The 13,095-nt window shown below is 40.3% G+C and overlaps 1 protein-coding gene across 2 annotated transcripts in view; it reads right to left on the reverse strand.

Annotated features, from left to right (window-relative positions):
* Positions 1 to 1,096: 1,096 nt before the first annotated feature.
* RUBCNL (rubicon like autophagy enhancer) overlaps positions 1,097 to 13,095 on the reverse strand; it is an 84,176-nt gene continuing 72,177 nt past the window's right edge. Inside the window, exons 11-16 of one of the 2 annotated variants that reach the window (XM_075334391.1) lie at positions 12,738 to 12,802; positions 8,457 to 8,695; positions 7,278 to 7,339; positions 5,925 to 6,078; positions 3,278 to 3,368; positions 1,097 to 1,803 (exon numbers count right to left, since the gene is read on the reverse strand). In XM_075334391.1, coding sequence (XP_075190506.1) covers positions 1,664 to 1,803; positions 3,278 to 3,368; positions 5,925 to 6,078; positions 7,278 to 7,339; positions 8,457 to 8,695; positions 12,738 to 12,802 — 751 coding nt within the window. In that variant the 3' untranslated portion in view covers positions 1,097 to 1,663. Of the gene's footprint in view, positions 1,804 to 3,277; positions 3,369 to 5,924; positions 6,082 to 7,277; positions 7,340 to 8,456; positions 8,696 to 12,737; positions 12,803 to 13,095 lie in introns of both variants that reach the window. The other variant, XM_075334390.1, reaches the window with a different exon arrangement.

Consider the following 13,095-nt stretch of genomic DNA (forward strand, 5'->3'; position numbering starts at 1 on the left):
ATGCTAGGACTCCCTTCTCTTGTCTGTCACGTCATAGTGAGAATTGGTTCTTGGAATTCCTTTGGCTCCTTAATCTTGTCATTTTTCTCCGAACCTCACAGGTTCTCTGGACCCCTTCCATACACAGGGGAATTATCTCCCATATTATTTTCCCCGCCTGCAGGCTGTTTCGTCCACTAGAGTCAGATCACTTCTCTCAGGTGCTATGGAATCAACAGGTCAGGTTCCCCTATGGCGGAATCCCCTTACACAATAATGGGCAATAATAATGGGCCAAGGCAATAATGGGCCAAGGCTCCTTTGGCCTCCGCTTACCTGGCACCTACCTCTACCAGGTGCCCTAGTTCTTCGCTCATTCTTCCACTCTCAAACGTAGTACCAGGGCCTGTCGGGTTTTTTCTTCTTAGCCCGATCTATTGCTGTCAGTCGCCTTAGCTTTCTTAGGTACAGACCTCAGAGGATGCAGTTTCTCCCTGATCATCCTATTCCCCATGCATTTTACACTAGTTCTTAGTACTCCCTAAGTACTCTAACTCTTCTCCTGTACTTCGGCCCCTGGCCGGGTAGGGGTTCCTTACAGGGTTTAGGACCAGGTTCCGGTCACAGAACCTTTGTCTCTTCTAATCCTGTTTTCGAGTCTCTCTTCCCACCCCTGGGGACTGCTTTAGGACGTCCCATGGTTTCCTGTGTCCCCCAATGAAGCGATAGAGAAAAGTAGATTTTGGGTACTCACCGTAAAATCTCTTTCTTGGAGCCTTCATTGGGGGACACAGCACCCGCCCTTTTCTAAGACTTCAATGGATCCGGAATGTTCTAGTTTTCAAGTTCTCCTCGTACTGCTTTTACACAAACTGATCTCCTCAGCTCCGGTCAGTGGGTGTATACTACGTGGGAGGAGTCAACTTTCTTATTCGCATAGTGTCACCTCCTAGTCCCAGCAGCATACACCCATGGTTTCCTGTGTCCCCCAATGAAGGCTCCAAGAAAGATATTTTACGGTGAGTACCCAAAATCTACTTTTTATCCATATGGCATGATCAAAAGTTAAAAAAAAAATACAAAAGAATAAAACCATAAAAACAATTCTAGACGCGAGTATTCAAACAGTCTGTATTTTTGAGAAAGGAAAAGATCATTAAATGTTACATTTTCAAAAAAATATGACTTATTTTAATACCTGAAGCTTATGTAAACAGTTGTATAAAAATTTAGTTTTCTATTTTTTCATTTACAGTAAAATTTCAGTTGTAAAAATAAAAAAACACAAGTAATGGAATTGTAATAAAAACTGGGGTTGAAAATAACTTGATTGCACATTGCTCCATAATTCTCCGGTCAGTCATTACACTTCTGGAAAGTGACCATTTCCAGTCCTTTTTATTATTTAATTTTTTTGAGGAGGGGGAAGGGGGGGGGAGCAGGGCAACATTTGAAGGACAAGCTTATTAGCGGCAGCCACTGTCGCCTACAGCTTGTCAGAACATCATTTCAAATTAAGGCACAAAGTAATGACATCCTTAAGAAAAATAAAGTATTAACATGCTCCTTACAATGTCTATATTTAATAAAAATTTACCAAACCAGTTCTACATTCTCATAAATACACTCTGTACACTGCAAAACAATATTCAAAACAAAATATACAAGTTGTTCATTTTGGCACTCAGGCCAGTGAGGTTGAGTCCACTTCTTCACTTGATGTAAAGGAAAGGTCTTGGTTTAGGGCTTCCCTTGCCTTGATCCTTATGCATTTCGGACAGTCATTGGTCTTAAAACATTCCTTGTGATAGCACATTTTACAATCTGAAAAAAATATAGATATATATTATATGGCCTATAGACAAAATACAGAGTGATAGCTTCTACTCTTAAGAAAAGTATGGTCTCAGAGTAGAAAATACATCCTTATAAAAATGAATCATAGGCTCTATGCACATTGCCTCTGAGCCTGTCATTGCCTGACCAATGCCTTTGATGTATGCCACTGTATGGGCACAGAACGGCGTACACTGCGCATATGGATGCACTTTCCTATACAGTTAAAACTGCACGACTTAAATTTAGACATGTCAATCACTCCGACAGACTAAAAAGACCCTCCTGTGGCCTCCATCTAGGAAACAGGGCCTTATATATTTTTAATAAATACATTGTGAGCTTTACCCATCAAGTGATGTGTTTTCCAACACTGTTTTAAACAGCAGTGATCTAGTTTTAATCCTTGTACCAAGTTCTAGTAATAATGTGACATTATGACAATAGCAGGGAAGCCACAAACTGGGGTCCAATAGCTACATGTGGTTCCTGTGCCACCGATTAAAGGGAATAAGTCAGCAGGTTTTTGTTATCTAAGCTGAAGCCAGCATGCTGCAAGGGTTAACACAAAGTTCAGTCATGCCTGCTTTGTCACAGTCCAATCTTTTGTTTATTTCCTATGTTTGTTTGTTTAGGCAGCAGGACCTTTATCATTACAGGGCTAGAAAACTCACATGCAGGGCAGTCCGGCACGCCCCCACCTGTGAGTGACACTTCACTGTCAATCTCTATAGAGAGCCTGGTGTGGGAGGGGGACAGCTCTCTGGACTCCGCAACATGACTAAACCTAAAAATTCAGATTGTGTCAGAACGGCTGCAGCCAGTAATCTAAGTTCTGTATTGTTGGATTCAGTGGTGAGAGGTTTTTCTCAGTCTGTAGGACCTATACAGGCTTGTCTCTGCTGTGGTGAGCGTTTCTTCTCAGTCTGGGTTTTTTGTCAAAAATTGTTGGATTCAGAATCTCTTTGCCTCCATCATGCTGCTCTCAGATGAGGTAGCAACAACCTGCTGACAGGTTCCCTTTAAGGGAATTCTGACATATGGTCATTGATATGACCAGATGGACAACGAAGAGCTCAGTTTCAATATCCCCCCACCCCCCAACATACACTATTTATACATATTAAAAACGTTTCTATAGGGTCGATATGTATTGTAAAACCGCTGCTGCTGCAGAACCACTTGCTTAGGAGGAATTTGTAGCCACCATTTTAAATCACATATTGGTTGACATAGGATTTCTCTAACAGCCGCAGGGATACATACCCCAGATATATTTAGAAAATACTAACATAATACAGAAGGGGAGCCCATGATTTCCCTCCCAGTATGTGGCTATAAAGGGTCCAAATTTCAAAAACACCACATCTCAAGAGAACACTTCTAGTGTTCCAAAATAAGCCTGCAGCCATAACATTGACAAAAGGAAATTAAGCAAGACCCCAGCCTTTACTAGACATACCTTCACATCTTCTGCAAATGTCAGTCTGGAAAGGAAAGATCACATCGGAATGTCGGCAAAATTCACAGAAGAAACCTTTGGCTTTGCACAACTATAAAAGAAAAACAACAAATATGGTACTTTATTGAATCAAATCACCAATTTTCCCCCTTTAATGGTGTTGAATTTATTCTTTAAAATTGTCCAGACGACAGCCATCCCTCCATACAGGACAGCTGAGCGGGCACATATAGGCAGTGTGAAGCTACCAGACACTTCTAGCGGTGGCTGATCTCCTCAAGAATAAAAGTTATGGACCATCAAGAACTGAGAAACATCGCCAGAATAAGGAATCGGGAATAGCATGGCAGCTTTTCAACCACACACTGGATATAAAACATAAACGATCAGCTCTTTTGTATGCAAAACTCTGGGACAAAAGAAAAATATAGTACAAAAAACGAGTGACTCAAAGTGCAAGAAATGTTTCCAATGTGTATAGAGGTGGCTTCAGAGTGCAATCAGCTGTATTTTTTACATTAGAGGGAAACCAGCCTGGTGAAGCAAAAACGAAATCCTACTTGCCAACGGAATCGGCCCCACTTCCCTGTTCTCAAACTTTGCTATATCAGAAGCGTAGACATCAACCATCTGTTATTTGACCCTGCAGCCGATCACTGGTGGTCATGAAGTCATTGCTTCCAGTCCAGTGGAGACCACTGAAGCAGCAGCCAGATTCCATTGAGAAGTACATACACCTTTTTTTTATTTTCATCAGGATGGCTTCCCACTTTTAACTTTAAAAATAAAGCGAAAAACCCTTTAACATAGGCTGTTCAATCAATACAGATTTCCATTAAAGCTCATACAACTGCAAAATTACAAAAGGTTATAATAATGATGGGTTTTCTGGCTTTGCTCTCTTCCCCATTAGGTAGTGAGCAGTGCTCATGATGATCCACAGATATCTGATGTGATGTGTACACAATTTATAGGAAACTAGTATAATATCAATCATCCACGAGTAGGACATATGCATGATGCCTGCCGATCATGCATACGTCACACCAGTTATGTGTAGATGAGATACCTGCCGATCGTGCACACGTCACACTAGGTATGTGTAGATGAGATAACTAGTGTGACTTGTGCACGACCGGCAGATATCTCATCTACACATAACTGCTGGGATGTGTACACAGTCAGCAGGTATCTCATCTACACATAGCTGGTGTGATTTGTGCACGATTGCCAGGTATCTCATCTACACATGGCTGCTGGGATGTGTACACGATAAGCAGGTATCTCATCTACACATGGCTGCTAGGATGTGTACACAATCAGCAGGTATCTCATCTACACATAGCTGGTGTGACTTGTGCAAGGAGAGCTCTAAACAAAGTCCATTCTTAAATCTTTACATGAACTATCAGACAGACAATCGGACTACACTTCTCACATCATGTCCTTTTGGTGGTACTTGAGAAACTCTTCTTCGGGCCACAGCTACAAGCAGACTCAGACCATGCAACACATTATGCTAATCTCAGCGTCACGATGCAACATAATAAAAGTGAATAAAATGGGAGCTACAACTCAAAAGTTGCAGCTACCATGACCCACAAGAAATCCAGCAGGTTTGGCATCTCTCACTATGTAGTAATGTAGGATCTGAATACTGCGTTCCCTGACTGCACAGCACGTTGCGCGGCCAATATCTCCGTGTAACCTTAACCTAAAAACCAGGCTGCATGCATCCAAAACTCTGTCCATAGTAATGCCCGACAGCCATGATTTCTAAACTGAATTGTGTGGCCATTAGAGTCATGGCAGTCACAGTTTCAGATGCAGGCAGCCAGCCATGGCATCTTTTATTGTCATTAGGGCTTCTTTGCAGATTTGAACCATGAAAAAAAAAGTTGTTTTTTTCTCCCAGAGTGCAGCATGTCAATTCTTTCTCCATTTTTGCAGCATTTTTCCAACACATTGAAATAAATGAGGAGGGTGTGGGGGGAGGGGGAAAATGCACATAAAATGCCTGTCTTTCACTCAAAGCTTTCGAGACTACTCAGGTCTCTTCATCAGGCATGGTATAACACAAAATCTGAAGAGTCACGTATTTATACACAACAGGACTTAGAATAGTGCAGTAAAAAAAAAAAAAAAAAAAAGGTATCAACCACTGAGGACTCTCTGTTCTTTTAAACAATTTTTTTTATCTCTACTGGCTAACACGGTACAAAGATATATTTTACTTGTCTTTCACTCAGTGTTTTTCCTGCTTGCACTCTTTTTGGGGCTGAAAAACCTACTGCAAATACTCTGTATGCACATACCCTTATGTTGGCAATTCATGATCAATGACAATTAGAGGGACTGTACAATACCTAATCCTGAAAATATCACCTGTTGTGGCTACCATGTTCTCCATCATGATGCCTTATTTCACTCAATTTAGAAGATCAGTGAAGCACAACATTACTTGTAGAATGCAAGTTCCACAATCAATGCGAAAAGATGAAATGATGATTTTACCCTACTGATAATACCCATCCTCTGATGTGTGGGGGAGTCAGGAGACTTAGCGGTCACCCAACTGATCACTCATCCAACAGTCATCTACTCAGATCCTCTGGTCTTCAGTATCAGACAAACTTAATCCACGTACCTCACATTCTTCCACATGGGCTATAGCCAGAGCCAGGAGCTCACGGAGATTGGGCAAGAGGGTCTTCTGCTTCACGTTAAACAAATCAGCCAATGTGAAGAGATGCAGCTCCTCAGTTAGGTGAGACGGGACATCTTCAAAGGCCTTTATAATACTGCTTTCAAGAAAAGAAATCATTCTTTGCATACAGCCCATGAACGGTTTGCAAAATAGATGGGTCAGAACCAATAACATAATAAAAGAAAGAGAATTTACTACTTGTAACAAAAATAAAAATATACAAAACTTTTGGGACGGTCATAAGAACTTCTCCTGAAATGGTGTTTTAAGGTTTGTTTATCTAAGTAATAGACCCCCTTCCCCCACCTGAACTCACTAGTCCTATCCAATTATACCTCTTGGCCATTGGTAGACCAAAGGTGCCCATAAAACACAGATATTGGCCACATGTAAACTAATAAGTGTTTCTTTAAATAATCTGTGTAAAAAGGAGAGGTGAGAATAGAGATTATCAGGGACCCTGTTCTAGCAGCCAGGTCAGTATTTCGTGACCACTGGACGGAAGTCCTGAAAATCGCCTCTTACCTGATAGCATCCGCGGCTCCTCTTTTGATTAGCAGGATTCATCGCCGCGTTACCCACACCCAACATGTCAGCGATGTCAATCAAAAAAGAGCCATGAATGCAGTCCGGTAACAGAGCTCCTGATTGGGCTGCTGAAAGTCTTGAAAATCAATTCTCTCATCTCCAGTTAAAAAGGGATGTCCGAGATTTCGAATACTAATAAGATACCTGCATAATCAATCTAGTGGTCCCCACCGGACTTGTGATTACACTACGACCATCAGACCTTGGTGGTGACCCCGAGGCTAGTGATTGGCTGCAATAGTTATGTGACTGATGGACATGATGTCATCGCTGCAGGTCTGGTGCGGTCACCGGAGCAGATGGCTATTTCCTATTGTAATATTTAGGCTATGGTCACACGTGGCCTTTTTTTTTTTTTTTAAAACACATCACAAACAGCCAGTTTAGTTTGTTTGTTCAGATTCGTACACTTTTTGTGTTCTGGTTTCAAAGACCATGATTATTTCAAGCACAAATGTTAATTCTACTATACAAAAAAAAAAAAAAAAAAAGGGAAGCAAGTCAGAAAATGAAACCCTTACTTTCACAGCAGGAATGACAAATATACCGAAAATTAAAACAAAAAACATAGTCCTTCCTTATTGCCCAAGACCTTCTAAAATGTCACACACATTGCCATTATATTCCGACTTCACTTATCAGCCACACACTGAACCTCTAAGTGCCCAGGATGGGGAAACTGTATAACAGAAACTTGTATCTTACCCATCAGCGAAACGACAGGTCGTCACCAGCCTCCTGATGTGAATTAGCTGTTGCTGCACTTCCTAAGAGGACAGAATAGAAATGTTCTTATGTCTATACATCGTGTGGAGAGGCTTACATGGCAGAGCATGTCATTCTGGATCTGCTAGCATTCAGTCATATTGTAGAGCGCAGTCATGTGAGATTATGTAGCATTACTTGCAGAGAAACAGGATAAAAAACAGGTCACAGTAGCATTTTCCACACTTTTTTTTTTTATATATATATATATATATATAGAAAATAAAGTTTCTGTTTCCCATTCAGACGTCCATGTGGCATCTGTTTGTTTTTTTTCCCCAAGTGCATATGACAGCTGACACACACGGGCATCGGCCCCGACCGGTTTTGGATCGGATCAGGCCGATAAACCCTTTAAATAAATACTGTTGTGAATTGCAACAGCAGTATTTAAGTAGTTTAAAGGGTTTAAAAAAAAAAAAAAATAATAATACAAACAACAAATCTTTTGGCAGCATCGGCCCCTGGTGATCGTAATTGCGGGTGCAGATTGTTGCCATGGTACCCTGAGGTCATCTGATGACCACAGGTTATGATGACCTGTTAGATCCTGCTATAATAAGCAGGGTCTAACAGGCTCGGTCAGGGAGACACTAGGTCTCCTGTACTGCTGTACACAAGTACAGCACTGCATGAGACCAGGGATCAAAAGGATAACATATTAATGTCCCACAGTGGGACTAAGTGGAGAAAAAAAACAAAAAATATTTCGCTACTAAAAAAATGTGGCTTTAAAAACAAAACTAAAAACCTGACAATTCAATCATGGGGGCATTTGGTGAGCAGTTAAAATGTCACCACGCTAATAATGTTAGCGCCAGCTGTAAGCACGCTCCAACACTTTGATTGACAGATCACTCTGCACAAACGTGCTATAAAGCCGGCTGTCAATCAAAAGTGTGCTTCCAGCTCTGTGCACGCCTGAAAGTCAGGCAGGAAGGAAATAAATTAATTGTCTCTTACTTTCAGTAACGTGACTGGGCAGCATTGTAGTGCCATTACCTGCAGAGAAACCCTAGATCTGGGAAGGGAGGGGGTGGGGTGGGTTCTGTGGTGACAGGTTTTCTTTAGTAGGCAAGATATTATATCTATATGTGACACATGAGAAACCTTACTGACCTGGACTCGGTTCAGGTCCTTCACTTTTTTGTACAGAGCCGGGTTTTCACTCTGCACATTGAATGTGTGACTGTCCCATATTTTGTCGACAACATTTTTAGAGAAGTTACTGACGTAGTATTTACTGAAATTCCATTTTGAGAGAATGCGGCCAGGAATGGAGCTCTCTGAGTAATGGTGACAGCAGTCGCAGAAATACTTCCCTAGGTAATCACAATACCGCAGTCGGCTGGTGTACCCTGCACACAGAATATCACATGGATCAGATCAGAAAACGGATGACAGTTACACCCATCATCCCAGAGACAATGCGCTAATAGTACATGAATGAACACAAGAATGCAGAAAAATGTTTCAATACCCCATCTTTGCGGTGTGGCATTGTTATCACACACAATATTGGAATTTAACATTTGGTGCCATAAGCACGTGGCATGCTTCTGGCACGTGCAATAATATAGGGAACATAATCAACTGCCAAATAATGTAAAAATCAATGCATAATAAAATCCATTAAAATCCCCTTATGTGTCATGGACAATTTTAATTTTTGCGTTTCACTTTTTCCCCTCCCCTTCTTCCAAGCGTTATAATTCTCAACGTCAAAAAGGTATCAACCTCCATGGTTGATACCTTTTAATGGCTAACTGAAATGATGGTAATAAATAACAAGCTTTCGAGACTACTCAGCTCTCTTCATCAGGTAGGTATAACAAAATCTGAAGAGTCAAATATTTATACACAACAGGACATAGAATACTGCAGTAAATAATACAAGTTATGTGAAGCAGAACTATCAGTATGGGAAAGGAGACAAGCAGTTGTGGCAGTAAATATTGGAGCAGTTCCTAGATAAGGCGTGTGAAAGTTTCTGTCCGCTGATTGAGGTCTGGTCCAGGGTGGTTATGCCCCCAAATGGTGTGAGGAGCACATTCCTTAATTGTTGTACGGACATGAAAGACAATTCTATTAATTTTTGCTCTGAATGTGTCAAAGGTCATCACAAGTTTGTACTCCAAAACTACAGACCCTTGTGACCCATATAACAAGGAAAAGAAACTACATAGACTGCACCTCAATTCAGAACTCAATACAGTTACGAAACAAAGCCAAAAGCCTGACAACTTGGACAACCATGCCATTCGAGATACAAAAGTGTCTGTCATCAATCTCTCAGATTACAAACCCAACAAAGTGGACCTTATAGTGCTTTCTAGGGTGAACTCTCATTTTGTCGTACTAAGGCCCAAGATAAAACTGAACTTCTTTAGTGACATGGAAAATTACTTCAGGTGATTGTGCCAAAGGGAATATTTCAATGATACAGAGGATTCAGAGCCCACATTGACTGAAGGAAGAGGGATCTTCTCAACTAAGAAGAGATCAGACTGGACACCTCCACCTGGGCGCAACCCTCATAATGAAAAATATACAGACTCTTTTAGACATTTGGTAAAATCCATCCAACATCAGTGCCCAGCCGTTAAGGGTCATACAATCTTTGAAAGCCAACAAAAGAAATCATCATTAAACCTGCAGACAAGAGTGGTGCAATAGTCATGATTAACAAATCAGACTGTCAAGGAAGCAAACCGACAACTGATGGACAAAAACCTAGTACAAAATATTGGGGTCTAACCTTACACAGGACTATTACAAGAAACTCACTAAGTTTGTCTCTTGTCTGCCTGACAAATCCTTAAGAAATGATGACCTGGTAGCAGAAGGTTCAAGAATAGGGACATTATATATGCTTCTCAAAATCCACAATCTGGAAATCCAGGAAGACCCATCATTTCATGTGTGGGCACCCCCAGTGAGCAAGTTTCTGGTTGGGGAGATGGTGTTCTTAAAACTCTCGTAAAAAGGATATACTCCGCTACATTCAGGACACAACTGACCTATTGAATAAACTAGCAGCAATAGGCTACCAGAAGGAACCATCCTCGCCATCATGGATGTGGAATCTTTGTAGGCATTTAATCTATGTGGATTAGAATACAAAGTCTCCATGAAAAATACAGGAATTGATGCACATTCTGTGGTGAAGCTTATAAAAGTCATCCTGATCCATAATTATTTTGCATTTGATAACATATTTACAGGAAACTTGCACAGAAATGGGAAGCGAAATGGCACCACAGTATGCAAATCTTTTCAGGGCCAAGCTTGAAAATGACTACTTGTCCTCTTGTCCCATCAGGCCTCTGGTCTATTACCGTTATATTGGTCCAACATCTCTAAAATGGGATAGTTTTCATCCCAAATACATCTATATTGTGTATCGGCAGTCCATCAGATACAATTTGATATTTTCCATCCCTAGAGATAGAGACAATCGCATTGAGGGCCTCAGAAAGACCTTTCTGAATCAGAGCTCCCATTCAACAGTAATTGAAAACCAGATTACAAGAGCCACCAGAACATCAAGGAACCATTGTATACATTCCAAACTAAAGCAGAAAGCAACTGGGTACCTCTCATAGTCCGCTACAATCCAATTCTGGAGGTGCTACAACCGTTATTTCAAAAAGATGCCAGATTTATATTTGTTTATATAATTGTAGTTTTTATTGAATTCTATAAACTTCAACAGATTATATCAGTTAACGTAAGCCCAATGCATTTGTACAGTATATCAATGCAAGAAAACATTGCTTATCCATACAACTTTAGACCCTCTAGCGGCTTCTGAACTAACTGCATATCATTGCAGGAATTATAGACTTGTGAAGCTAAATGACTACAGGGCCTTAATACAACTTTCTCTTAAACAGTTAACCTTAAAGGCCCCCAAATCTGAGAAACATCTTTTTCAGAAGCTCCCTGTCCTCTCCAACAACAGTAGAGTTTCCCTGCAACTAGACAAAAAGTAAAAAAAAACTTTTTTTTTTTTTTTTTTTTTTATAAATTACAAATGGACAAAATAAGGATTCCCATCTCACATCAGGACTACAACATCTCGGGTACTTCCAGCTGCACCACAGCTAATGTGGTGTACCTAACTGGGGTCTGCATGTAAAAAAAAGCCTAGGTGAAGGATGAATTGTCAAGGCCACACAAAGAAAAGAAAAAAAAAAAAAAAGAAGAAGAATAACCTAACTGGCCAAATATTTCTGTAACCTTAATCACAGCATCATTGACATGAAATTGTCTTTTTACATCAGTTGACGAACGTGCCCCTCAGACCATCTGGGGGCATCACAACCCTGGCCCAGACCTCAGAGGACAATAAAACTGTCACACGCCTCATCTATAAACTGCTCCAATATTAACTGCCCCTTCCCATACTGAGTCATGTCCCTTATCTTATTTACTGCAGTATTCTATGTCCTGTGGTGTAGAAATATGTGAATCTTCAGAATTACCATGCCTGATGAAGAGACCTGAGTAGTCTCAAAAGCTTACTACTTATTACCATATCATTTCAGTTAGGCATTAAAAAGGTACCACTGGCTAACACGGTACAAATATATATTTCCAAGAGTTATAATTTTTAATATATTTAATTTATTTGCAAAACTAAAAGAACTGCCAGTAGGAACATCTCAAACCTCTATTATAGGATATTTAAAGAAAAAAAAAAATATTTATTGGCCTTCAGCTCAATCTCAAGCCATGGCAACTTTATGGATGACCGCTCTGTAGGAAGACCGATCTTGTGAAAGCCTAGATTGGTCCACCAGGGTCTTCTCTGCGGTTCTCTTGATCATATCAAGCCATCGCATTGCTGGACTTCCTCGTTGCCTTGTTCTTTCTATTCTTCTGACCATGATGTCCTTCTCCAGTGATTGCTCTCTTCAGATGTTGTGTCCAAAGTAAGCAACTCGTAGCTTAGTGATACTTGCTTTGAGTGACACGTCAGGCTTAATTTGTTCCAAAATTGATTTGTTTTTTCTTCTTACCATGTTACTGGTAACATCCTTCACCACATTTCAAAGGAGTTGATTCTGCTTGTCTGTTTTCTTTATCATCCAGGTTTCGCATCCATACGTTACTACAGAGAAGACCAGACTATGTACGAGCCGTGGCTGTCACCAGTGAAATATTCCTCGATTTGAGGACCTTGTCAGTGACTTCATTGTTGATTTGCCCATAGCTATTCTCATTCACTTCTTGAGTCATCACTGCATCTTGAGTGATCATTGATATTATCGGATACCAGATTGAATTTCATTGTAATAAATACAAGATTATCCAATATACTAGAAAATGCACCCATAACTAGACCATAGTTTTATTTAGGAGAAACCTTTAACTACACAATTCCCATTTACTTACTTTGCTCTACTTTTGTTCCACATCCAGCACATAAATAATTTTGTGATGCTACGACTACATCCCTCCTGAAAAGACAAAGAAAATATTATATATAGTAATATAATGGTCTGATTATGCTGCTGCAATCAAAATTATTCACACATCCGTTGGAAATCAGGTTTATTAGCAAAATGTACAAAACTTTGTGCTGTTTGCAATAAACCAAACATGAACAAAATTAAATAGCATTACAAGTAATACAATTGGTTTCTCCAAATTTCCTGCAGACGTCAGAAAACGTTCCACGGTAGAGGCTGCATGAAACAAGGTCTTTTTCGCGGTCGTCTTCATATCGTAACATACTGTATTTCTGCAGTCA

This window comes from Anomaloglossus baeobatrachus, chromosome 2 (genome assembly GCF_048569485.1).
Source record: "Anomaloglossus baeobatrachus isolate aAnoBae1 chromosome 2, aAnoBae1.hap1, whole genome shotgun sequence".
NCBI lineage: Eukaryota > Metazoa > Chordata > Amphibia > Anura > Aromobatidae > Anomaloglossus > Anomaloglossus baeobatrachus.